This window comes from Rhamphochromis longiceps, linkage group LG17, assembly GCF_057381845.1.
Source record: "Rhamphochromis longiceps isolate RC_006_pf linkage group LG17, R_longiceps_female_GT1.1, whole genome shotgun sequence".
Classification (NCBI taxonomy): domain Eukaryota; kingdom Metazoa; phylum Chordata; class Actinopteri; order Cichliformes; family Cichlidae; genus Rhamphochromis; species Rhamphochromis longiceps.
In genome coordinates, this window is record NC_140573.1 from 6,210,394 (window position 1) to 6,237,128 (window position 26,735).

Consider the following 26,735-nt stretch of genomic DNA (forward strand, 5'->3'; position numbering starts at 1 on the left):
GGAGCCAGGACAACGTTGTGCTAGACGAGAGCGCTGGCTGGCGCCCAACGGAGGGCGGGTGTCTTTAGAGGTAGCTGACTGTACTGGTGCAGTGATAGGGCGCAGCACTGGGACCAAGGTGGGAGAGGTGCTGGGGCTGGAGGGTTTGGGACATTTGGAGGACGGCTCAGGGCAGACGGGGCTTCTGGGCTGAGAGGAGGCACAGCGAGGTGGTGGTCTGAGCTTTAATTTGGAGGTGGAGCTTGGATCCACAGCAGCAGGTGATGGAGCTGCGGCAGAAGTCAGAGCTCTACCCTGACACCCAGGGCTAGGAGACTGCCTGGAAGTGCTACCCACAGGCGTGTGGGGCTTAGAGGAGTAACCTTTGGAGGTCACAGGCAGAGGAAGCTGGGTAGGCTTCCTGGGGAAGGACCCAGTCATCTGGATGTTCTTCTTAGGCGCACACACTGAACCCTTCCTGGGCATTGTGGGTGTGCAGGCTGGAGAGGCGTTGTAGGACCGACACGTCTGACCTACGGCGGACACAGACGCTGGCTTACAGGCTTGAGTCGAAGAGGAGGAAGAGGTAGAACAGGAAGAAGATGAAGAGGAGGATGAAGGTGACATGAGATCAGTGACAGCAGCGAGCGGGTCCATGTCAGGAGGAGGAGCTGAACTCCCATGATGACCCCCGAGGCCTGGGGGGCCTTTTTGGAAGGCCAGGATCTTCTGCTCCAGAGTGGTGAACTGCAGTACCCGCAGCGGGTCGTATTTCAGCAGGAAACCTTGGAGGGTGTCCCAGCCGCCACCGACGCGCACCATCACATGTTTGCCATGAAGCATCTGAGGACACAAAGCAGAAGAAGGGCTGCTGTAAAAATTCACTCATTTTCAGTTTGGACAGTCCATCACCAACAAGTCCTTCAGTAACTGCAGACACACAGATGTAGTTTGGCTCTTTGGACAGCGGCGTTTTTATAATGTCATCACATCCAGCCACAATTGGTTAATGAGCTTACATGTTGAGTTACAGTTAAAGCCGCTGCGACTGCCAGGGGATGCACACATTGGCAACAGCCACCGTGCATACTTGCTAAAATGAGTAGTCTTTGGCTGTTTTTCATTTGCCCACCTCAACTGCAGTGTGCGTTCATACTAACCCGAATGAAGATGGTCTTATCTCCGAGTCTGTAGCGTCCCTCAGACAGGTACTCGATGGACACTCTGTTAGAGCAGTTGCAGGGTGGGTTGTCCATGTCATGCTCCTAAATGAGCAAGGGAAAGACACAGTAAAAGGCAATTAGAAAGCTAAATTAAAAGTTTGCCTGGCAGCGATGCTGCATTCCCAACGTAATGGATATCAGCAAGGATTTAAATGGGATCTACAGAGCTCATTTACTACTCCATAGATCTTATATTGATCCTGCATGCAGCACTTTGGGTTTATCCATCTCTAAAGTAGAAATTCTCAAACGGTAAGGCGCAAAGATTTAGAGTGGCGCAAACATTTTTTTTAGATTCTGAAGTGATCCAGAAAATAGCTGCACCTCATTGGCTGCCCCTCTTCTGGCTCAGTATTTTTATGACCCATCTCATCACCATGACTGAGATGATCAAATAACGCCAAACTGATGTCAGCTCAGCACAAGAGCTGAAAAAGTAGCTGCAGACCAATTATTCAGAGCTGCCTCTACCTGAGCCCACACACTCATAATGCAAAACACTGGTGATCTTTAATAATGGGGGGGAAAAAAAAAAAACAAAAAAAAAACAAAAAAAAAAAAAAAAAACAGCACAACAGGTCCCCTTTAATGTAGGGTGACCAACTGTCCTCTTTTCCCCAGACATGTCCGCTGTTCGCGTTCTGTCCGGGGGGATTTTTGAGATTGATGAAAATGTCCGGGTTTTCTATGCGCCTACAGAGGACCCATATGTATGACATCATCCAACAAGTAATTGTTCGGGCTCACAGATGCGCACCTGATGATGTTTAAAAGATGCCAAAGCGCAAGTGCAGCTTTTCAGAAGAACTGCAAAAGAAATTTCCCTCGTACCGTCCCGGTAATTTTTCTTACACAGACGAGACTTATTTCTGTACCATTATTTACTTCCAGAGGTTTTTAAGCTATTTTTTTTTTTGCACTTGTTGACTTGTAAAAGCCTATATGATGTTTTTTATTTCACCATTCATTAACCGCACAGAGAAGGCATCGTTTAAATAGGTTACATTTTCATACAGTATTATTAAAGTTCTTCGTGACTAGGTCAAGTGTCTTTTTTTTTTTTTTTTTTTTAAATCAAAATATGGTCACCCTACTTTAATGACCTCACGTTTGCTTAAGCGAGCAGTAATCCATCCAATAACTACACCTTCTGTGTCACTGAAGTCCAGCACGTCGACTTTATGTTAAAATTTCTCTAAAGATGAGACCAATGACCGGGTGATGAAGGCACCTGTCAGGCAGCACAGGTTACAAGGAGCTGACTGTTGCTGCTCAAATGTAATGGGCAGACTCAGCTGGTAATAGACACACTGGGATTGTGGATGCTTTTATCCAAAGTGCCTTCCACTTCAACGAGTGCAGTTTATTTTTAGCACAGCCATCTCCTCTGGGAATAAAACTATCAACTGTGACGGTGTTGGTGCATCATTTTACCCAGTGAACCACACAGAGGGCTGAACCCTCCTAACACCACCCTCAGTCTCCATCAGTGAGGCAGAGTGAGATGGACCACTTCCACCCACTGCGAGTACATATGTACGACGGCCCACATGTGTAGCCTGGAGGTCACGTGTCATTTGCCGTCACACGTGACCTCGAGTGGCGACAGAGCATCACATGGTGGGCTCTGATGCGTCATGCACCCTCTGGGGTGCCGATGGCCGTCTGGCGCCATCTTGGCTCAGCATCAATGCAGTTGCACACGTACCACATGTTCAGCAGCCTCACGCCAATGTGTGCTTTAAATTCCAAAACATCTCATCTCTACGCGACCTATCAGGATCGTAATCCAGACGACACGTGCTCCGAACACAGCGACGTCACTAAAGGAAGCCACAGATTTTGCCTCAAGGTGAAAAAAAAAAACCTCATATCGTGTTTGTTTCAGTTTGTTTCATCACTGAACTCACCCCGGGTTGGTAGAGGCCGCCATGCTGGCAACACACGCTGAAGGTTTTGACCGCCGGAGGCGGCTCCTCTGTCAAGAGCAGAGTCTCCTCCATTTCGATCTCCTTCTCCAGCTTCACCAGCACAGGAGGCTCCACGCCGTAGCTGAGACGCACAGAGATTACAGTGGAAATTCAATCTTAAACCATTTCTAATCCCTCTAAAAGTGCCTTCGGTGTTTAAAGACTTACTTGGAGATGATGCGACCGATCTCCAGCAGACAGAGGCAAACCTGTCGAGGCTCCTTGTGCAGCACTGAGGTGGAAAACAAAGCAGATTAGTTACAACAACAGCTGACGCTCCTGCTCCCTTTGGATGGGGCGAAGCAGACAGAACAGGAGCAACAAAGTGAATTCACGTGTTGAACTCCAAAAGGTGACGCGACGAGAGCAACATTAAAGTTAATTATTCCCCGAGGAGACGATGAGGGATTCGGCGAGCATAACTACAGTCACTCGAGGGCACTAACAAAAACATTTATCTACATGTACACATGCTGTGCTCCAAATCGCCCCAATCCAGTTTGCTGGGGAGCCTTTCATTTGTAATGAAGTGATCTCCCATAGAGAGTACTCAGAGTGATTGCTCTCCTCAACAGATCCTATTAAACCATTAAGAAGTACAGCTTAAAGAGCAGACTCAACTTACAGCCCGGATCTAGTCCTTTTCATCCCATTAGCATGCTGAACATGAAGCCCAACATTGGAAGTTGAGGATAATTACATATGGTATAGCAGTTAGTACAAATCTACAAACCTCAAAACACTGAGGTGAAAAAGGAAAGCGTGCAGGAAAGCGCAAACCTTTTTCTAAGGTTTTTAATCCAAAAGCAGGAGTCAGCTGATAGAAAAATGTTGTGTGTTCACATAGTTGCATCTAAATGACCTGGATTAAAAGATTTTTATCAACTAAGATTACATTTGTCCTGTGCCAAAGTTTGAGACTGAGAACAAAGCTTAAAGTTTAATAACTGAAGAATTTTAATGAGTTACTTTGTGTTCTTACAGTAAGTCAACAGCCCAGAATCTGGCCCAAGTGCAAGTCAGATGGCGGTCAGAGTTCAAGCTGCAGTGCACGAGCTTGTATAAAGATATCTTACTTAAAAGGTAACAAGCACACGGCTACAAACAGGACTCCACCACAGAAAGCAAGCAGCTTGTTGTTGGTTTGTGCTGCAGTGTGTTGTAGGTCTTTACCGAGGCCTTCCGACTCAAACAAGCAGGTCTTCTCCACACCGATGTGTCGGCACCAGGCCAGGAAGTTGGCGGTGTTGTCGCGAGCAAAGAAGGAGCCTGGAGAGGCATCCCGCTTGCATGCTACCTTCCTTGTAGGAAACAGCTGTCATGGGGATAGAAAGTAAACCTTTATCGTCACGAACCATGACATCGAGGCGATTTATGTCAAACCACAGAAAATACACAGAAATCCAGCAGTCAATAGGCTGAATATAATCTGGTCAAATTCTATTAAAACGTGTCCCAAACACACGGCACAAAGGACTGTATGTCCAGGAAATTCATTTAGTTTCATCATACTGGGCGTTCATAGGTCTTCCCAAACATTCCTTATGTGAGAGCAGGAAAGCTGAGCCGCGTGACTCACCTTGCTAAGCGCAGAGGGGCAGCTCTCAGCGATCTTAGTCTGCAGCACACCGATAAGCTTGCAGAGCTTCACACCATTATTCAGGTCCTCCATGAAAACCTCGGCTCTCACCTCCTCTCCTGGAAAAGAGAGGAGTTTATTATATTTTCTAAATTACAGAATAATCTCTACTCACAGTAACCGAGCTCAATGCTAAAACAGCCTACCTTACCTGGTTTTTTCCAGTTCTTTGAAAAGATCACGTTCACAAAACAAAAGCCTTTTGTTGTCCTTTTGTTTAAACAGATACCACACTGAAAGACTTCAGCTTTTCAGCAAGAGCCTACTGAAGGAATTCTAGCGTTCCCACGACTCTTTATTGTTAAAAATCACCGCTCTAGGCAACTCTACAAAGGCTACCAAGGGAACAAAATCCACGATACCGTCCCGCAAAGTGAGAACGATTGCTCTGCAAAAGTTTATTTTCCAACAACAACAGTGAGCCCCCGAGGCCTGGAACTTTACCCACCGTTTGCCACCTGCTTCTGCAACGTCCAGCCTCTCAGGATTGATGATCAATGGTCAAACAGTTTAAAACAAATCTTATAATGTGGGTCTTTGTAGTCATGGTACCAATAATTTACATTTAGTGTCAGCACCTGCCCACATTCCTCATGAGAAAACTCAAAGTCTGCCTCTGAAAACACAAACGTATTCAGCAACAACAATAGAGTTACCAGTCAGCTTTGATTTCCTCCTATATTCTAAAAGAGACAATAGATGTCAGTAGAATAGCACACACGGACAAAATGAAAGATTTGGTTCCACTGTGGTTTGCTATGAGCTGGTTGGGAATAGCGGCATTCAAATCCAATTACATGGGAAACCCATGTCAATAGCGCTTCAGTACTTTCCTAGCCTGGAGGTGGAAACTGTTCACATGCAACCGTCAGCTGTTAATTCCCAAACGCACAGGTTTGGACACAGGCACGGTTTTATAATACGCCTGGAAACGTTTAAGAAAAAGTGATGCAGAACAGCTGATGCTTACCCAGCATGCCAGTGAGCCATATGGCCAAGTCCCCCTGCATGGGCACCAGCGTGGCCTCGTGCCGCACCGCCAACCACTGGTCATACTGGAAGACATTTGTGAGGCCGGGGCCGTGCCGCTGCACTAATGGGCTGCGAGGGCTCTTGGGGCTCAGTGAGGGGGCGTCAAACTTCTCCCCAAACCACACCTGGAAACAAAGAATCGCACATGTAGGAAAAACAATTAAATAAAATCAAGAACACAAATTACTGTTTTAACCTCCTAGGACCTGGCGTCCACATATGTGGACATTTTTGGTTATTTAGACCCAGATACTCAATTTTGCTCTACAGGGGCCTGATATCCACTTACGAGGACACTATACTACCACTGTTCTATCGAAATAAAATAAAAAAATAAAAATCTGGTAATTCTTTGTTTTTACATTCATCGGGCCCCAATCAGCCCAAATATCAAAGAGAAATTAAAAATGCATGCCGTGGAAGAGTTCGGGTCTTAGGAGGTTAAATGCTGCCAACTGTCTTGGATGTCAGGGCTTGGTTTGTGCTTTGACACAAACTAAACTATCGAGTCTTGGAAAGGCACACACCGTCAATACAAGTCATGTCCAATCAGCTGAATGCAACACAAGTGGACTTCAGAGGAACAGCAGAGCAGAGTTTGTCCTGCTTGAAAGCAGGTAAGCTACCTGTTCTCCGACTCTTTTACTTCCTTTACCTCCAGGCTTTTGTTGTTCAGACAAATGCACAGAAAATATTATCTTTTCCATGAGGAGCTGTGTTATAAGTCTGAGCATGCCTCAGTCAGCACACAGTCTGTGAAAACACCAAGTCCACAGACTTTTTTTAAAAGACACTGAAAAATGACTAAAGATTAGGAATCATTCCACGACTGGCTCTCTGCAACATTATGATAGCCTACCTACCCATTCAGCCCAGCACTGAGAGAATGAGGGGAATTTATGGGAGCCATCCATGCAGAGAGGACGTGTCAGGGATGCCGTCACAGCACACTTCACTTCTGTGAACACACACTCCACACAACATGCTCTAACAGATCCACTGAAGCTCAGCCTGTTTTTAAACCTTCCATCATCAGTTTGTGTGTTTCAGTTTTACTTTAATTGAGATCATGTCTAACTAAAAGCCATTATTCACTTTATCATTTTTTTTTTCCTGACAGACCTAAAAACAAATAAATACATGTTTTGCCTGGAGTGAGCTGCTGACCCCAGCTCGAGACAGTGATGTCTCATCATGTTCATATCTTCTGTCACACACACACTCCCTTTCCATTCTCCCTCACTTTTTTAGTCATTGGTTTAAGTCACTAAATCTGATTTAAAAAGAAAGTAGAGAAAGAAAATACTCCTGAGACAACATCTGATGGGGTTGCAAAGTCATCTGTGTATAGCATTAACCTTGATTGTCAGAGTATTAGCAATGTGGTCACGTAAAAGACAAAGCTAAAGCTTCTTCTCCCCGAGTGTGTGTGGTCTGTATGGTGTGTGATGCAAGTGCACAAACTAGTTACCCCATTTTGTTCTTAAGTTTTTGATTGTTTACAGGCAGCCGACCATGTAATCTAGAAACCAGCAGCAGATGTGCACCGTAACAGCTCGTCCAGACATTACATAACTCACTTCAGGATGACACCCCCACCGCCTCCTACCCTGTATGCTGACATCTGTCTAGGATACAGTCTTTAATCTTTGCATCCATCTCATACCATTGAGCAAAAAGGGGACACTGAGTCCACTGTGCTTAAAACAAACCGCAGTCTTGTTGAGGCCTTGAATGAATTGCATTCGCTCAGCAAACGCTAATTCACAAACAGGAAACCTTCTGGGCAGCGGAACAGAGAGAGACTGTTATACAGTAATGGGCCTGTACTGATACTTTGAGCTATCCCAGACACTGTTCAGGATACTGTATGTGCAAGCTTCGAGTAGTCTTGTAAACAATGAAGCACTGAATTAGGGATATTGAGTCTTTGGCAAGATGCATTTATCTTTATAGTAAATAAAACTACATTAAAAAGGGAATTTCAAGGAACTGGGGGCATGATTGTCCCTCATTTTAGGTTATAAGAGATTAAGAACTTATTAGGACTGTGTGAACTTGGTCTTTAACCTTCAATGTCAATATGCAGTCTTATAATGAGGATTCCAGAGAGAAAAGTGGGGGAAAAACAAAAAACAAAAACACACTCTTCCTATACAGTTTAACTACAAAAAAAAAAAAAAAAAAAAAAAAAAAAAAAAAAAAAAAAAAAACCACACACAATCATGCTGTGTGCCCTCCATTTTTGCAAATCACATTTTGACTTTGAGGTTCTGCTCCGGTGATTTAATACGGCACAGCCATTAAGCTGGGGGATTCTCAAGAGGAAAGCTCATGAAAGCAGCAGAGGGCCAGAATTTCTGACTTTTAAACCAGTAAGGGTCAAAATTCACGACCATCATAGCCTATGTTTCCCATACATCTCGAACATCCAACTTGAATCCTGTTTGTAGAGTGAGAGGTTTCAATCACACCTGATCTCAGTGTTAGACGAGTCATAAAGTTGGGTTCAACAGTGCCAGCTCATACAAGCTGATGGCTCAGCTGATGAACTTCCATGCATCAATTAAATTAGATGATACAATGATGCTATATGAGGTGCTATTTGAGGCTTTAGCCTACATACAAGCCGCTTTGCAACCCACCTCCAAAACAGGACCTCTTTTCTTGTTATTTCTAACTTAACGATCATCACATTTCTTTTTGCTGAAAGCTGATGTGCTCTGTGTTGGGGTCCCTGCCTGCAGCTTTCCAATGTCTGCACTTTGAAGAGCTTTAAGAGCCAAAACAGACTCGTACAGGTAGACCTGAATGAGGGTAGATGTAAATAATCCTTTGGTGATAGTGGATCTGTCTGAACTGAGATAAAGCCCCATGTGCGTCCATGTCATATCACCTTTGACCCCAAAGTGTTGAGGAGCTTAAAAACACGGGAAAGTGGCAAAACGCCCGATGTTCAGAACAGTCCCGCTGTCTCAAGGTTGTCTCACTTCAAAAGACACCGATTACGCAACAGCTCAGAAGCTTAACCTGCCCACGGTGTTCTCTACAGTCACAACAACGCATGTTATTTTTTGCAACATGCAGCGTAGTGCAACTTTGGATTATCCCCAGTGGTCAGGCAGCAATTCTAATCGGCACAGCACCTTTTACGTCACTTCTCAAACTAGTACTTGCACCTGACTGTATGTAGGCTCAGTGAACATTCAGGTTTTAAAGCTTAATGAAGGAGAGTATAGGGGCATTCAACATTGACCCCTCCCCAAACAACCCTTCTCTGTTTACTCATTAGGTACAGGATTGTGTATTGGTAATCCAAAAAAAAAAAAAAAAAAAAAAAAAAGGGGGGCTTTATGCCTGTATGTTGCCAATTACTTGAATTACTAGTTTCTGATGCTCTTACCTTAAGCCACTTACACCAAGGGCAATTAAATTCCCTCAAACAATAGCAAATAGTAAGAAGGTCAAAGGGGAACACTGAGATACATCTATACATCTCTCTCCATCTAGTAATATCTTGATGTGTTCTCTTTAACTAATCCTGAGGGTGGTAAAAGAAGTTGACCCCTGATTAAACCATTGGTGGTTTGACCTCCAAGTGTCCTCGGGCAAAATGCTAAATACCAAGTTGCTCCCAATGGCAGCAGTGTGTGAATGGGTGAATAAGAGTCTTTATGGAGTGTTCTGAGCACACCGAGCTAGGAAAGAGTCACGTGAATGCAAAACATTTTTTTATCTTTATTTCAATGACTCATGCAAAAGACGTCCATTGAAAACAAGAATTTATCAAGTTAAATGTTGTGTAGCTCAACCGGATCTGAAGGATAATTTCCCAATGTAAGAGTTTTCCTTACTTCCCATGGCCTGACTGACCTTTAAACCCATTAGGATTATAACAAACCCACAGCAGATTGGTTTGGCTAGGCTAAGCTAGCAAAGTCACTCTGTTCTTTTCAGAATGATATGAGCTTTCTGATTGGTCGAGTTTATAGGTGACCATTATCATCTTAAAGTTTTTCCTGTCTGTTATGTCTGTTTAGTGGTTGTAGTCATTTCTGCCAATCCATTTTCTGTTTTAGCAACAACCAGCATATTGAGCATTTGGCAGTTAAGGAATTTGATATTCCCCCCAGGAGGTGGTGGAGACCAAAGCAGAGCTGAAAGTGACTGTGGTCATTACAAATTCAAGCTAATGTTGCTGCCCCCCCTGCTACTTTTGTTCTCAGTGCACACCCAAAAATAAATAAATCCATACATCCATATGTGCGCGTGCGTACATACACTGTCTATGTCTACAGATATCTCAGTCTTGAGAACACATATCTTGTGTTCTCACGTGATAGGAAAGTTCTGCTAAAAGCCCATCTAATTTTATCTTGGTGTGATTTTTAACCCACAGCTACTATCACAAGAGGTTTCAGGGGCAACAAAGCCTCAGACATTACATATGATAATCGCTGCATTTGTACTGACGCTATTATAGATGAACGCATATGCTGCTTAGACTTCCATGAGTGAATAACATCTTCAGCATGAGTGAGCAGAGCAGTCAGTGTGTGACCGATTATTGAATGTGATGGTGCTCTACATGGGCAGTGAAGCTCTGAGTCGAGCTGTGGAAGTCGCTGCAGTGTTACAGTCTGCATCATCACTACAATCTGATACGGATCAATAACCTCACAGGGTGACTGATTGATATTTGGAAAATAAAACCCACTAAATACCCTTCTTCTCCATCTACGTTGGTCTGTTTGGTCTGCTCTGTGGCACTGAAGAAGCTTGAGATTAGGGATGGGTACCGGTGTCCGGTGCCATGATGGCACCAGTTCTGACATAAACGGTAGTAACCAGACCGAAAAGCAGCGCACATTTCGGTGCTTTTTTTTCCTGAGCTGTGATACACTTCTAGCCAATCATTTTACGTTTCCGAGGATAGTAGGCGGGGCCAGGTACGTACGTTCTGTTAGAGCAGAGCTACAGATTAAAAATGTCCAAGGCGAAGCGGTCAAAAGTCTGGCTGTACTTCACAGCAAAATATGCAAACTCCGCAGCCTGCAACAAGTGCTTTATGCTGATACTGTGATACTGTCAAAGGAGGTAACACCAAGAATCCGATTAAACAGCTGGCGACGCATAGCGGTTTTTTTTAAAAGCCGAGAAATGCGCCGTATTTGATAGCTTGCTGCGAGACCTCACACCGTGCACGTCGGGTGGGTTGCCAGTTATCGGACCCGGAGCAACATCCCCCAAAAACCCGAAGAATAGAGTCCTGGCCCCTAGCCCTGCCAGTGTAGCAGAAATGATGACGGATGATGATGCAGCAGCAGCCGTTCTTCTCTGCGTGAGTAGCTTCATGTTGTTCGTGTGTAATTTACGTTGAGTAGGCTAACCACGTTATTACATTAATGCAGGTAAGGTGAACTAGCAAACATCATAGCTACATGCGGCTGTCTTCTTGTTTGATGGCAGATACTCCCTTCACCCTGCCAAAAAGGCTAAAATGACCAAAGAAAAAGTGGGAAACAGTTAAACATGAGGGTTTAAGTTTGTGGTTTTTCCATTGTTTAAGCACTGCTTCCAGCCAAGAGTGATGCCATATATGCCACATAGCTGCAGAAAAGGCTAACATTGTTATCTTTTTACAAAAAAAAAAAAAAAAAAAAAAAAAAAAAACCCAGCTGAACATGAGAGGTTTTTGGACAAAGTCTGTGTTCTCCATTCTTTAAGCACCGGTTCGAGCACCGTTTAAGCACCGGCACCGTTTCAAAAGTACCGATTTGGCACCGGTATCGGATAAAACCTAAACGATACCCATCCCTACTTGAGATGCTGCTAAAGGTCTGATAATCCAAATTAAAAGTTATAAAGAAGGACCTTCCTTCCACATGTGAACAGCCGATGCATTTTTTGGGCAAGCAAAATCTTTTCCTTTATACTCTCATTTACCCAGCTTGTTTTTTACATTCCAAATTTCACTGAGATTATAGTTTGGTGCTACCAAACCATTATTTGGGGAAAACAAAAGAAAACTTAAAAAGAGACGGTGCTACATAAACTACAAAGGAAACTGAATATTATCTGGCGCAGGCAAACTTTCTAAGTAACGTAAACTTTTCTTAATCTGCAGCATCCAACCACAGTTCATCGACAGCTCCCAAAAGCCTCATCAACACATTGGCATCAGCCAGAGAGCTTTCCTGCCACATGTTATCCACATAGCACTGAGATACATATTTTGCATATCTTCAGTCCAAGACAGGCAGCGAGAGCCAGGACTTTCCAGACCAGAGAAAAGCATGTGACAAATTTGTAATATGATACATGTGTTGTTTTGGTTTTTGGGATGGGTAACACTTCGTTGCTGGGAGGGGTAGAGAGAGGGGGAAAGAAAAAAAACAAACAAATATATAAAAACCATTGTGCATTCCACCCACTCCCCCCTTAAAAATGTGCGGGGAAACTCCTCAGGGTCTGAGCAGTGGAACGTCAGACATGCATAACAAAAACAAGATGGCATGCTGCAACACAGGTGGGCTCACCACAGTTGTTGAGTGGAAAGACAGATGTCTGCACTTCTTTAATTTGAACACCACAATGTGCAGTATGTGGGAACTTCTTCCCTCAGCATAGCACTGAGGCTCTGACTGGCCCAAAGGGGGCGCTACGATAAGGACTCAAAATCAAGTTAGCACTACAGCATGTGCTAAAATATATAGTGGCTGTACAAGCCCAGAATGAGGACAGCACTGGTTTAAACTGAAATTAAACATCCATGTGTTTGTGAGCTTCATGTATATCAGACTTGAGATGGGGGATGAGCCTACCTGGATGCCAGCCTGGACAGCCATTACTTTGATCCTAGATGATTCCCCTTTTCATTCTGTAGAAACATGAAGGAAAAGAAAAGAAAAAAAAAAAACAGGTCTCAGACTAAATGAAGTTACAACAGTGCAAAACGTAACAGCAAATGCTAATAAGGACAATGTGTTTAAACATCTTGTGTTGTCTTTGCACCATTTTCAATTTAATAAAAATCCTTGTGCTGTTTTTATTTACCTTTTACATAAAGAATGCGAACAAGAAATTCCAGAGAGCTGCATCTGCGTTCCTGAAAACTGCTAATCAAGATGCACAGGGTATCTGATTAAAAGCTACCTAAGGGAGTTTTAAAGGAACAGTTCACCAACTCCTGCATAAACACATCATGTTGATGCATTTAATATGGATCTGGAGGTGATTAGCTGACTTTAGTGCAGCATGAAAAGACATGCTTTTTAGGCGTTTCTTTTGAAACAGCAGTGGGAGTGGTATCCACTTAAGAGTCTTGAGACCTTGGTGTTGCTGGACAGCAAAGAGAAATGCTGCACAAGTATGAGGTGGATGACTAACCGGCTTCTCTCTAAAAACTGGTTCCACCATGAAACTCATTCTGAGAACATATGGCGTTCTGTATTCGTACAGAGGGGGAAAATGTTCTTCATTTATCCAACTTTGAGGGTTTAAAAAAAAATAATTGCACTAATATTCAGAGCAGGGTAAAATCCAGGTAATCTAATATTATTTATACAGCACATTTCACTACATGTAAGCTGTGTGTGCCAACAAGACCTGCAAGTTAGACAGCCACTCACTGTTGCTAAACCTGCTTAATGATGAGCCTAAAATTAACAATGTAATAAATCTCAGTTTCCCCAAACACCAAAGTGACATCTTTGCATCCATTAATATGATGAACATAAAATACAGCTGGAAAAGGTTTGGCATGTCATTTTTATGAATGATGCAAAAAATTAATCAATTGACTAGTTGTTTAATCAGTACTTTGGCAAACCCCCATACAGCAAAAGCTAGGTGAGGATAAAATGACAAATTATGTATTAGCTGGAAGAATTTACACAGTTGGTAATTTAGCTAGGTTAAAATCAAGTGAAGTATTGCCAATACTACGGCTTCATGTGTATGACAACATCATTACAAACTTTATCCAAAGTGGAAATGGCAATGTAGCCAATCATAAGCTGCTTTGTCTTGCTGGTGAGTCAAAAAAATAAATAAATAAATCAGTTTAAGAGTAGATAATGTGTGCTGTTAGCAATCAGGACTTTGACATTTCAGTGACTGTACAAAAAAAATAAATTAATACAAATAATGAAGGTGCAGCACTATAATCAATAAATTTTGCTTATTGGCCAACCCTACACTGGAACATGCGGACTCTGGAGTCAAGGCAGAGCCCTATGAGAACAGTGACTTCTAAGCTCCATTTGGACACATGTTGATTATTTCATAAAGTCCATTCCATGTGGCTCTTCTCCCAAACTTAATTTTCATAGCTTTCCTTCATCTCTCAGTCACAGAGGGCCTGTTTTATTAACGAATTAGACAGGAAAGCCAAATGTGACTGTGCTGAGTTAAATAACAGAAGGAAGTTAAAGATATAAACAGCAAACAACCTTCTGCGTTAAAAAGGAGGTCCATGCTGTTTTTGCAGGACATACAATGAGTTTAGGGGGAATCAAACTTTCTCACAAAGGGAGTGATGGAGTGCTGCTCTGCATTTTTCCCCACACAGGATGTGAGGGATTACCCTGACCCTCCAATGTCCCCGAGGGCGTGTATGTTTGACAAAGAAAGACAGTGGGTGGGGTGAGAAAGCAATCCCAAGCATGGAGATCCTAATAACACTGACAATTTGGTCAACGCAGCTGAGGCAATAGTCTGTCAACACCAACCCCTACATTCTCCTTGGACACACAAACCTCAGCTGATATCCACCACAAAATGGAAAGTGAAATGGGTTTGTGAAACTTCTACACTGCAGGATTTCACTGTTCTGGTGTTTTCCACTGATGTTGTCATAAACAGATTGATAAAACTGACATAAAAAAGATACATTCCTGCAGCTTTACATAAAAATACCGCTACAACTGACACTGAAATGATTCGTTCATCAGAAGCCAGCCCGACAGTACTGTGCACAGTCATCCAATACCACAACTGCAGCCCAGCGGAGATGAAATGCAAGTCAGCGACCAAGGACAGGTCGGGGTGGACTAGAAAGGATGACAACACGAGACAACTTACCTGAGAACAACAAACATTTCGGACAGTCAGGGAAGATGCTGCAACAAGCAACTCTGATCAATGTCCAAAACATCCTCAATGACGAGCCGAAAACCCTGCGATGTGTCCGTGCAGAGCGGCTCCAACGTCTCTGCTTCCACGAGTTAGCGGGGAGGGAAAAGCAGTGAGAGAATGACAAGGAGGGAGGGTGGGACGAGAGATGGATGGGAGGAGGTGCAAAGGGAGAGCCCTGACTAATCAAGTGGCTATGCTTCACTAAGCCCTGACCACCCCCTTGCTTCCTCCCCCCAACAATCCTGTCACGGTGGGACCCCTCTCACAAAGCATCCATTGTTTTGTTAGCTTGCCACTCTCCTCCCCCCACACACACACACACACACACACACCTCAAAACCAGTAACCAAATGAGGAACTCTCCAATCAGGGTGCCTAACCCTAACCCCCCCAGGCTTGTCCCACCAGAGCATCCACACAATCTTCCAAGCCAGTACCCAGCAGAGTGTTTGAGGATGGAGGCAGGCCAACAGTAAGAACCTCTCCAGTTGTTAAGCCGCAGGTGCAAAGGAAAATGACATTAGCATCCATGTGGAAAGGGCTTCAAGAAAACTGCCCCAAAGAGTAAACTTCAAGGCGGCAAAAGCAGAACACATGACATCATCGGATCAGATGCCCAGATGTTGGTCTGACACAGTTGTTTCAAGTAGACAATCAAACCCAGATTGTTGACTTGCCACAGCATCTGTAGATTGTCTAATTCTCTGCAGGATATCACAACATTCTCCGAGTAATTCCTGGTGTTGCTCAAGATCAAACAACATTTTTTTTTTTAAGATTTGAGATAAAGTTCAGGGGAATGTGTGTGACTGTTGCAGTATGGGTATTGGCAATAACTGACAGATTAGGTCAGAGACCGAGCACTGAGAAGCATGATTTGTTACATCTACGTCAAGCTTAAGAGGATTTCAGTGAAGTCTTTTAAAGCACGCTTTGGACATAACCTCAGGGCTACAAAGCAAAATACCCAGAGGCAGTGGAAAAACATGGCGACATTTAGAGTTCTAAAGATCCAGAATGGCTCTGCTTCTTTTCGGCATACATGCATTCGTGACAGGTCACGCTCAACAACACTGGACAAAGGGCAAATCTTTGGCTCTGGACTCCAGTTGTGTGCATCTGGGGCTCCAGCAGAGCCTGAGAGCACGATTTCCTATAGAGACCAAAGGCACCCACACACAGTCAAATGTCAAGCACAGAGGAGGGCGAGAGCTGAAGTCAAAAAATGGGGAGGCGAAGACAAAGCACGTTTCACTATGGTGAACTTTGGTGTGGCACACTGGAAAGGGCAGTGTTTAACTCTATGACACTGAGAACTACCACGCACATTCCTCCAAGGTCGTCTGAGGGAAGAAAAAAAAAAGGGCCCAGTCTGTTCCCCTCTAAACCACGTTTCCATGTAATTTAGTGCATTTGCTACAGCGCACTTATCATTGGGGTAAAGCTTAAGGGTAGGAATGATTTGGCATAGCAGAGATAACTGGTTGGGATCAGGGTAAGGTTGAGATCAATTTTATCAATCTCAGACTAATTCAGGCTGGTGATAATGTCCCATTCACATTTAGATAAGAGGAAAACATCAGGGAACATCAGCACTCTTCAATCCATATGGAATGCGTCTTCATCAACTTACAGCTCTTGTCGACAGGATTTTTTTTTTTCTTTTTCTTCAATATCCTGGCTCTTAAAATCAAGAGCCATCAAGCGGTGCGGGTTCGTAGCTTAGCAAAATTGTACTAAATACAACCAGAATTCATACATAGGGATGGGTACCGGTATCCGGTGCCATGATGGCACCGGTTCTGACATAAACGGTAGTAACCAGACTGAAAAGCAGCGCACATTTCGGTGCTTTTTTTTTTTCCTGAGCTGTAATACACTTTTAATTCTAGCCAATCATTTTACGTTTCCGAGGATAGTAGGCGGGGCCAGGTACGAACGTTCTTTTAGAGCAGAGCTACAGATTAAAAATGCCCAAGGCAAAGCGGTCAAAAGTCTGGCTGTACTTCACAGCAAAATATGCAAACTCCGCAGCCTGCAACAAGTGCTTTAAGCTGATACTGTCAAAGGAGGTAACACCTCAAATCCGATGAAACACCTGGCGACGCATAGCGGTTTTTTTTTTAAAAACCTGAGAAATGCGCCGTATTTGATAGCTTGCTGTGAGACCTCACACCGAGCACATCTACTGCGGGTGGGTTGCCTGTTATGCAACATCCCCCAAAAACACGAAGAGGAGAGTCCTGGCCCCTAGCCCTGCCAGTGTAGCAGAAATGATGAGGATGATGATGCAGCATGCGGCTGTCCTCTTGTTTGATGGCAGATACTCCCTTCACCCTGGCCAAAAAGGCAAAAATGACCAAAGAAAAAGTGGAAAACAGTTAAACATGAGAGGTTTTTGGACAAAGTTTGTGTTTTTTTTTTCCATTGTTTAAGCACTGCTTCCAGCCAAGAGTGATACCATATATGCCCCATAGCTGCAGAAAAGCCTAACATTGTTATCTTTTTACAAAAAAACAAAACAAAACAAAAACAAACAAAAACAGCTGAACATGAGGTTTTTGGACCAATTTTGTGTTCTCCGTTCTTTAAGCACCGGTACCGTTTCAAAAGTACCGGTTTGGCACCGGTATTGGATGAAACCTAAACAATACCCATCCCTATTCATACATAAGGTACACGGGATTATAAGGGGCACTGTCGATTTTTAGAAAAATCAAAGGATTGATTTTAAGTGTGCCGTATTTAAAAAAAAACAAAAAACAAACAAACATGGTAATAACGACGGCCCGCTAGCATGCTCTACCAAAAATAGTGCTTTGTTGTGTATCTGACAGACGAAAGCTAAACCAGTTCCACACCACTGAAGTTGCAGCATTTTTACAAACCAATTCTGGCTCATCCGTTTCATTCAACAATCCGCTTTCGCCCTTCTCATTCTCCGTTCCTGCCATGTGCGTATAAAAACAAAGGCACTGCTCATGCGCGTTTTACCCACATCGCGATATTTCATTTTCTTATCGTTGCCCAACATTATACCAGTATTACCATGAACGGTATGATATGGCCCAGCCTTAGCTATGAGTAAGAAACACTTTGTTACAGGTTTTACTCCCTTGGTGTAGAAAGAAGCCCCTTTCAAGATGGTCCATCTACATGACCACTGCAGTCTTCAGTGTGTATGCAGTTTCAGATAATGCGTAATACTCAGACTTTAATAGGACTTAAAGGAAATATTCCTAGCTGGAGCTTCCCTGCAGCGTAACTCAACATAGATGCTGTGTGCACATTTTGTTGAGGGTGGGGATGAGGCATCTGTCTGCATGTTACCAACACAGATCGCCTCTCTCCAGTCGTAGCCAGTAATCATTTAAGAGGATCAACGCTATTCCAGACAGCAGAGCGCATCCACCTCCACGACGCTCCGTCACCACAACACACACAGCACGTGGCGCACACATGCTGCCTGCAGCGCTCCAGCGATTCATGCGCTCACCCGTGCATAAGTGCAAAACAGAAATGAGAGCAGATTACGTAATGAGTTAAAAGTAGAATGTTTCGGGAGGTGATGTCCTTTTGATTTTCCACTAGATGACACTGTGTACGTGTTGGTGGGTGGGGGGTGGAAATGGAGTAAACATGGGTAAAGATACAGGAAAAGTTAGCCATGTGAACTCCAAAAGTCCTCGAGGGATCTCTTGAGATGTAGAAGAACTCATGTCTCATTAGTGCATGACTTAAGTCCATCAGTATTAAAAAATAATAATAATAATAATAATAATAATAATAATAATAATAATAATAATAATAATAATAATAATAATGTGTTATGGATGCCACATACCTTCTTTTCTCCAACGTGCTAACATATCTAATCAGGACGTCAGCATGGACATCCATAGAGATTGACTGAAGCGGACCAATACCAGTAATACCAATCATACAAGCCAGTTTGTTTCTATGACATTCAGGCCTTCTATAAATTAGAAATCTACAAGGATTCTGCTGGACATCCTTTTAGTTAAGATGTTTTTAATGTGAAAGCAATGGCCTGGTTAATGTAATACCACCAGCAGAGAAAATAGATGAGTAATATCCCAGTCCTTTTTACCCACAGTGTGACGTGGCTGTGGGCCAGTGAACCCTCTGCTGCCTTGCCTTCCTGCAGTCCAAAGAAGTTCTGCTGGACCAGACTAACCCCAAGAGAATACCAACTCCTCCCCTATTAAACTCTTTCCTGCTGAGCCCTTTGTGTCTGGACTTAATTACTCTGTCGAAGGAGCATTTCATTTGGAGCCTGGTCTCCCTCCTTTTCATTACAGATGGGGCCCAACTGCACTGTGTTCAGAAGGAAATTCATTCAGTTGAGGAGAATGAAAAAGTAAATATACTTCAATAGTCTGTGAGTTAACTAAGCCCTGCATCTTTAATTAAACTATTCTGTCTAAAGCCACCACCACCCCTGGCCTGCACAGGCTTGCTAATCGTGGTTTTCCACAGTAAAAAGACTCGTTCCCTTTCAATCATTTCTTGGACTTGACTCCTTTGTCCTCATTGGAGCAGCCTTTCCTTAGAGGCGAGTCAGTGGGAGCAAAGCCCATCTTAAAGGCTCAAATGAGTGGGAGCCACCTGCCAATCCATTTTGATTTGTTGATGCTAATCCATGGCTCAATACATGTTACCAGGTCAACTGTAGGATTTCAAAACCCCTTTCTGCTGACTCAGGATCAGGCTTTTTACCCAGCTTTCCACAACCTTGACCGCTGAAGAAAATTATTGAAGCCAAGTCTAGGTCAATAAAAAGGAATACCACAAATAAAATCATCCTAGGAGTCAAACTTTTCCACAAAATATATAATCAGTCATGCATTTATCCAAAACACACCAAGTTCAGTTATTCAAAAAGATCTCATATTTATGAAAAGCCTTTCCGACGTCCACATCATTATTTAGTACATTGTGTAAAATACCACCACTAGGGATCGGTAGATTGCAGACTGCAGTATGAATTCTGTTCTCTTATTGCTCCCAATTCAAGTGCACAGTCCTACCTACAGTGGCCGCTGTAGGACAAACAACTCTGTTCATCTGTAGTGAGCTTTAAGCTTTTAACAGCTACTAAAAAAAAAAAAAAAAAAAAAATTAAATATTTCTTGGTCAAGACTCCGATTTCACCAAAATGCAACAAGCCCCTTCTCTAACCAAGTTCTACACCAGCTGCAAAGCTTCAAACATCAGTTCAAACAGACATTTTCCCCCAATTTCACAGTTGACTTTGTTTTGTTTTGTTTTTTTTAATTAAGTTCCTGTGTGACATCAGCCGTCAGTTGGCTGCGTCAATCACCAGTGTTTGACAAGGCAAGGTAACACTTAAAATGCACCACACTTGGCAAGATCCCTACTCTGAGCTGTGTCTGCTGACCTCACGTGTACACCAACTACACTGACCTCTTCAATTCAACCACAGTTGAAGAATAGAGCCAAACAGATTTATTAGTGAATGCTAGAACAAGCACAACACCATGAGTTCATTGAATTAATAGTGACCTGGGATGTGACGTTGTGTACTGAAAGTTAAACCTGGAAGGAAAAAGTTGCAGAAATGTGGCCAGACTCAGACTATGCTTTTCCACTGTAAACATGTTAGTTAATCATTTTCCTTACTGATAATATGAAAAATCAGGCACACGGACATTATCTTTTGCCATGTCTGACATCTGTCAATAATCACACACAGAGCCTCAGTGTTGCTATGCTACAGGTCTTATCAGGGTCAGTTCAGATAAGTCCCTATAGCCCAAAACATCCATCTTGGCCATTATCAATTCTTCACAGAGTCAGGCCAGAGAGATGTAAAAGGTCGAGTGGTTGTTGAGCTCAGCCTTATTAGCCACATTTTTGTTCAGTAACAAATCAGTTTAAGAGGGCATGAAACTTTTAAAATCTGGGGCACCTTTAACACAATGAGCCTCACTGGTGCCAAGATGAGGTGGAAGGACTGATCAGGAGGGGAAAAACCCCCCCAAAAGAAGCAGCTACAGCATCTGAATGCAAGATGATTTGCCTACAACACATTTACTTTTATAGTGTATTTAAATGTTTATACATTAATTTATACATTAAAACAAAAAGTTTATTTACAGCTGAATCAGTCAGCTGATCCTTTATTCATTTCATTAAAAAAAAAACAAAAAAAAAACGAACTAGTCAAATGAGCTTAACTCAACTGTGAAATCGTGAAATGATTGAGTTCAGCTAGTTCAGAGAGTGCTGAATGTTCCAGATTTCTATAGTATGTACACAGTTTTAACCAAAAAAAACAAAACACAAATCTAAAGTTCCCTCTCAGATTAGGGCTGAACGATATATCGCATTTGCGATAATATCGCGACATGATCAAGTGCAATTTTCTAACCGCAAAGGCTGCGATTATAAGGCTGTCCAAATTACTACCATATCCCAGAATTCATAGCGCGGCCCAGCCAAACTCCAGTTTCCAGCAATGGCGGCCGCTACTAAGTTTTAAAATTACTCATACTAATCTTTCTGGGTCACAAAATAAACTTTTAACATATTTTCAGGCGAGAAAGTAGTTGTGTAAACATCAAATATCTGCTCGGTTTATCAAGATATCCCATATTTGCAAAAGTGCTTCGACGTTTTCAGAGGCGTCTGCTACCCACCAGCTCGACAGCTAGCCGGGAGCTCGAGGGTTACTGATGCGGCCGAGAACGGCACAACTCCCGGCACATCATTTTCAGATCACCGCGGAGTTTCGCTGCTCGGGTTAAACGTAATATATAAGTCACTTAGACAACCTAAAAATGTTATTGTTGGGCTTTTTTCAGTGTTTTGTTTGTTCGTGAGTAAATCGGTTTGGCTGAGATTAAAGTTATTAGATTAGATAAAATAAAACTTTATTAATCCCCCGGGTGGGTTCCTCCTTGGTTTTCACACAGCTGACTAAACGTCAAACAGAAAACTTATTAAACAGAAGTATGAGACAGTCGAGAATTTACACCAGTGTCTGGTTATATTTTAGATAGCAAGAAGCAGACGGCCGAGTTTATTAAACTCCACCGAGACAGCGGTGACGCTAATCAGAACTAGCCTTCTGATTAGCTAATCAGAAGGCTAGACCGTCCAATTTCACGCCTTTAAACTTTAAAGGCGTGTTTGTGTGTGTGTTTATACAATTGCTATTATGTTTGCACTTTATGTGTAATGTTACTGACTGCAGAGATCAGTAAGATGTGTGTATTTTTTATTTATTAGTTTTATTTATTTAATATTATTTTTTAATTGAATGACTGTCTAGTAGTTCACAGATGTCGAAAAACTGAGTGTGGTAAAGCCACTGATTTTGTTTATGTATATTTCTGCAATCTGCACATTGTACTGACTTTCATTTTAATGTTTACACCAGGGTTCCTTGTCAGCACTTTATGCTCAGATGTTTGTAAGCTAAAAATAAACTATTGTGTATGTTCAAATATACTGTTGTGATTGAAGAAGTTAAATAAAAATGTCAGTCATCAATTCATGCATCACCTCATGTCATCATAACAGAGGTCTGTCTTCCAGGAAAGAACAGTTTAAAATTAATGTAATATAGTATTGGCCATACTATATGATGTATTGCTTGTCTTTGTTTAATAATACAGAAGACAAAGACCTTAAAAAAAAATAATCGCATCGCAATATTGGGGCAAAAAAAAAAAAAAAAAAAAAAAAAAAAAAAAAAAAAAAAAAAAAAAAATCGCAATTAGATTATTTTCCATAATCGTTCAGCCCTATCTCAGATAAATCATAAACATGCACCTTTTCAAAGTCTGTGTTCCCTACAGTTATATTATATAAGCCTGCCCACTGGGTCACCAGCCCCGACACTCCTACTGCCCGTCCCAAGCCAGATAACTCACACCAAGTTACATTTTTAGGTGAGCCCCAAATGGCGCAACTGAAACAAGACAATTTTTGTTATCTGAAAAAAACAAAAAAAAAAAAAAACAAAAAAAAAAAAAAAAAAAACAGACTTACTAACAAATGATCATCCTTGTTCAGACAGTTCACATGCTAGAAAGCAGTAATACCGGCGGGCCCTGCGTTTAATCAGAGGGTGCAGCAGGCGTAGCAAAAGTTCACATTGAGCTACGCTCCACCCACTAAAGCTGCAAGAGGCTTAAAGAAGGGGCGGCTGATTACTACCAATTGCAAACAAAGTAATTGGGAATTAAATATTTTTAGAGAGAGGCAGGTTACAAACAATATTATTTAATAATTCCTCAACCGAGGACCAAGTAGTTGTAGATTTTAATAGATCTGAAGACAATCATCAATGGAGTTCTTCTTGCAGACACTAATGGTTTAACTGCTGCTCCAGCTGATCCCACCACCATTCCAATTACTGCACAACTGAACGACTCTGGATATTAAACACCACCTATGAATAATGCATGCATGTCAGCTGCGCTCTGCACCATTTACAGACCTCCACCTATCAAGCATTAGCATCCCTTACTTTTTTGTTTTTTTGGGGTTTTTTTTTTTTTAAATTCACACACAAGACAAAGCAGGCCTTAATGAGTTAAACATGCTGTGGGCACATATGGGCTGAGATGCTGCATGTGTGGACACAATAGAGATGGTAATGAAATCTTGGATTAGCCCTCATTTATTTAGGATATAGCTTACAGGAAGGGGATGAGGGGCTTCAGGGAGCCTTGGCAGGTCCAAAACATGAGGCCTGATGCCAAAGATCAAGCAGATGGTGATTATGAAGATAGCTGGAAATGAGGTTGCTGCTCATGTGTGCACTCAATTATCAAGAGCAGGCCAACGACAGCCATGTCTGAAACAAAGTGAGCCACTGTATTGTTGTCAATCTGGAGACAGATTACAGTCTAGATGAGAGCACAGTGCCAAGGGAATCAAATTTAATAAAAAAAAGAAAAAAGTAGTCAACAAGTTCAACAAAACCAGCCTATAAGGTGTAAATACAACAAAATAAAACCAAAAAGGGAAGATTCATTCATAACACACGGGAAAAGCTCCAGGGAAACGGAGTTAATGATAAAAACAATTTTAAAAAAATAAATAAATTGTTTTTATTGTTTAAAACCAATAAAAACCCTGAAAACCATAAATTTCACACCTGAGCCTCAACTCTTACGGTCCGGTACCAAACGACTCACGGACCGGTTGGGGACCTCTGTTCTAGAGGACTTCAAAAACCAGCCATTTAATTGTGGATTACGGTAGCAATTTTTCAGCAAAGAAACCTGTGAACACACCACTCATATACGTATTTTCAAACATTTGAATATTTACACATTTATCAAACATAAATCAACATTAGAAATTATCTGGATTTCTGTTTGAGACCACCTTGCAAACAAACGTAGTCATCAGTCTCCTTTTTGCTTCCTTTTGGTCTCCTCTAGCAGAGTATACCAGAGCTTAGATTATGGTAGGGGTGGGGCATATCACATTTTCCATAATAATGATAAACACAGATATGAATTTTTATGAGATAGAAAAGTGTTCCATTTCGTTATCAGTGACACCGTGCATTTATGTTTTCTTAGCACACCCAGCTACAAGATAAGCCCAGGAACGTCTGACAGCGAGAGCTACAGGTCAGCCTCGGATGGTGTGGACTTGTCACAACCTAAAAAAAGAACCAAAAAAAAAAAAAAAAAAAAAAAAAAAAAACCCAAACTCAGCATTAGCGCTGGTATAAGAATATGGTAAGCCGAACCATAATAACGATGTGATTAATGGTAAGCCTAATGGTAATGCCCCCAATGATTGTGAAAAAAACAAAATTGAAATAAAACTATTACTTTTTTCCCCTTCATTAACGTGGTGCACCAATGACGACAACTATACAGACTTCAGCTAACAAGAACAGTAATGGTTTCAACAAGTCCAACAAGGAGCAAAAAAATAGAAGCCCTTTGTTTGTTTGTTTTAAACAAACACTACATTAACAGTTGGATTGCGTGGCTCAACTTTCAGATGCTGGATAAAGTCCAGCCTGATAACAGGATTTCATCTGGGCATCTAAGAATAGCAGCAGTGTGAATAGAGCTAAACATGGCACAACAAGTACATTAACCTGATCACTGATGCTAATCCTAATGATCGAAGTCACTTTCTAAACGGACTGTGCAGTACAAACCAGCGGCATGTTCACACCCAGCAATTATGGTGAGATTAACAGATATGATGTACTATATAGGATCTGTCTATAAAATGCTAAAATATTCATTTTCTTTTTGTTATTGAGGCTGACGAGCTAAAGGCAGCAGGGGAAAAAAGAAAAAAGTCTTCTTGTTGTGAGACAAAAATAAACAACCATGAACTGATTGCCAGCACCTATGGCGCAATGTGTGAATGGTCCTTCCCTTTTGTTACACTCTTTGCAGGAAGCACCTGCGGGTCTTTTACTTCATCCCTCTTCCTCCAGCAGGAAAGGAGGATTGTCAAGGACCCGAGACTTCATGTAAAAGTACTCCCTCTTCACTGTGTGGGCACAGCGGGCGCTCTTTGATGCAAAAACAGCTGCATGAGAGCCGCTAATCTAACCTACTCTTTATATTACTCTACTGTCAACAAACATAATGCTGTGCGATACTGCAAATGTTGGTATCGATCCAATATAAAATAAATACAGGGCCAGGTTCACCAAATTCTGCACACATTTTTGGATCAACGTCTTATGTCTAAACGTGCTATAGGCTAAAAATAAAACAGAACTTGCAGTTAACACAAAAAGTTCAGACATTTTACATAACGTATGTTTGAAGTGTATTTTTGCATTTCCAAAAAATATATTTTAAAGATATGTAATTATGTAAGACAAGTCAGCTGGCTACATACTGAATTAGAGGACAGAAACAAAGTATCGATCCTATCAAGCTAGTATCGATACCAACACCGGTGTTGATATCGATCCACCCTACAAACACATCATCGCCTTCAGCCTCTACCCCTGCAACACCTCGACACACAGTCTCCTAGGTTAGATATGTACTAGTAAACTGCTAATCCTCTTAACTATTTATTCCCACCCTAAATTTGGCCTTGCTCCATATCGGGAGGCGTCGCCACACACACCGCAGCAGCACGCACAGACCTGTCAAGAGGAATCTTTACAGTTCAAGGATGCGAAATGGTTTGCAAAGTGCCTCAAAACATAATTACAGTCTGTATGAAGAGAAAAGCAACTGTCCCACAGAACAGTTAACTACGATAATAATAATAAAAAAAATAGGCAACCAACTTTTAAAAGCAAACTTGACCTGTGCTTCAAAAACAGAGTTTTCTCTAAAAACAACAACAAAAAAACCAAAACAAAATAGACACAGTCAGGAACACGTCTGAATATTTTTATTTTAATTCAGAGACCTATTAAAAGCCGTATATAATTCAGTTTATATTCTCTGGTTCTGGAAAAATAACGGCGCTTTAGTCGGAACCGTGTTAGCACAGTCCACGAGGCTCCCTCAAAGATTTTCGGGAGGACCCGCAGACAACCTCTGCACAGGCGAAAACTTTCAGATACATTTTCCTTCTTTTATTTATTTCCTGTGACAAAGAAAGTAACAGTTTCAGACTTACCAGCGGCTGAGCAGGAAGCAGACTCTTGACGAAAAACTTCTACTCCTTGTGGAAATGTTGACTTGTGTGACTCCTCGCCACTAATTTTCTCCAGAGTCGCCACTGCTGCTGGATATTTGTGGGCAGCGC

General features: G+C 42.2%; 1 protein-coding gene across 2 annotated transcripts in view; it reads right to left on the bottom strand.

Moving 5' to 3' along the window:
• The window catches only part of gas2l3 (growth arrest-specific 2 like 3), a 27,566-nt gene extending 831 nt beyond the window's left edge, over positions 1 to 26,735 (bottom strand). Inside the window, exons 1-9 of one of the 2 annotated variants that reach the window (XM_085386970.1) lie at positions 26,607 to 26,735; positions 12,668 to 12,723; positions 5,782 to 5,968; positions 4,752 to 4,870; positions 4,346 to 4,487; positions 3,341 to 3,404; positions 3,113 to 3,254; positions 1,140 to 1,244; positions 1 to 822 (exon numbers count right to left, since the gene is read on the bottom strand). The exon at positions 1 to 822 is cut by the window's left edge and continues 831 nt beyond it. In XM_085386970.1, coding sequence (XP_085243096.1) covers positions 1 to 822; positions 1,140 to 1,244; positions 3,113 to 3,254; positions 3,341 to 3,404; positions 4,346 to 4,487; positions 4,752 to 4,870; positions 5,782 to 5,968; positions 12,668 to 12,691 — 1,605 coding nt within the window. In that variant the 5' untranslated portion in view covers positions 12,692 to 12,723; positions 26,607 to 26,735. Of the gene's footprint in view, positions 823 to 1,139; positions 1,245 to 3,112; positions 3,255 to 3,340; positions 3,405 to 4,345; positions 4,488 to 4,751; positions 4,871 to 5,781; positions 5,969 to 12,667; positions 12,724 to 14,927; positions 15,087 to 26,606 lie in introns of those variants that run through there. The other variant, XM_085386971.1, reaches the window with a different exon arrangement.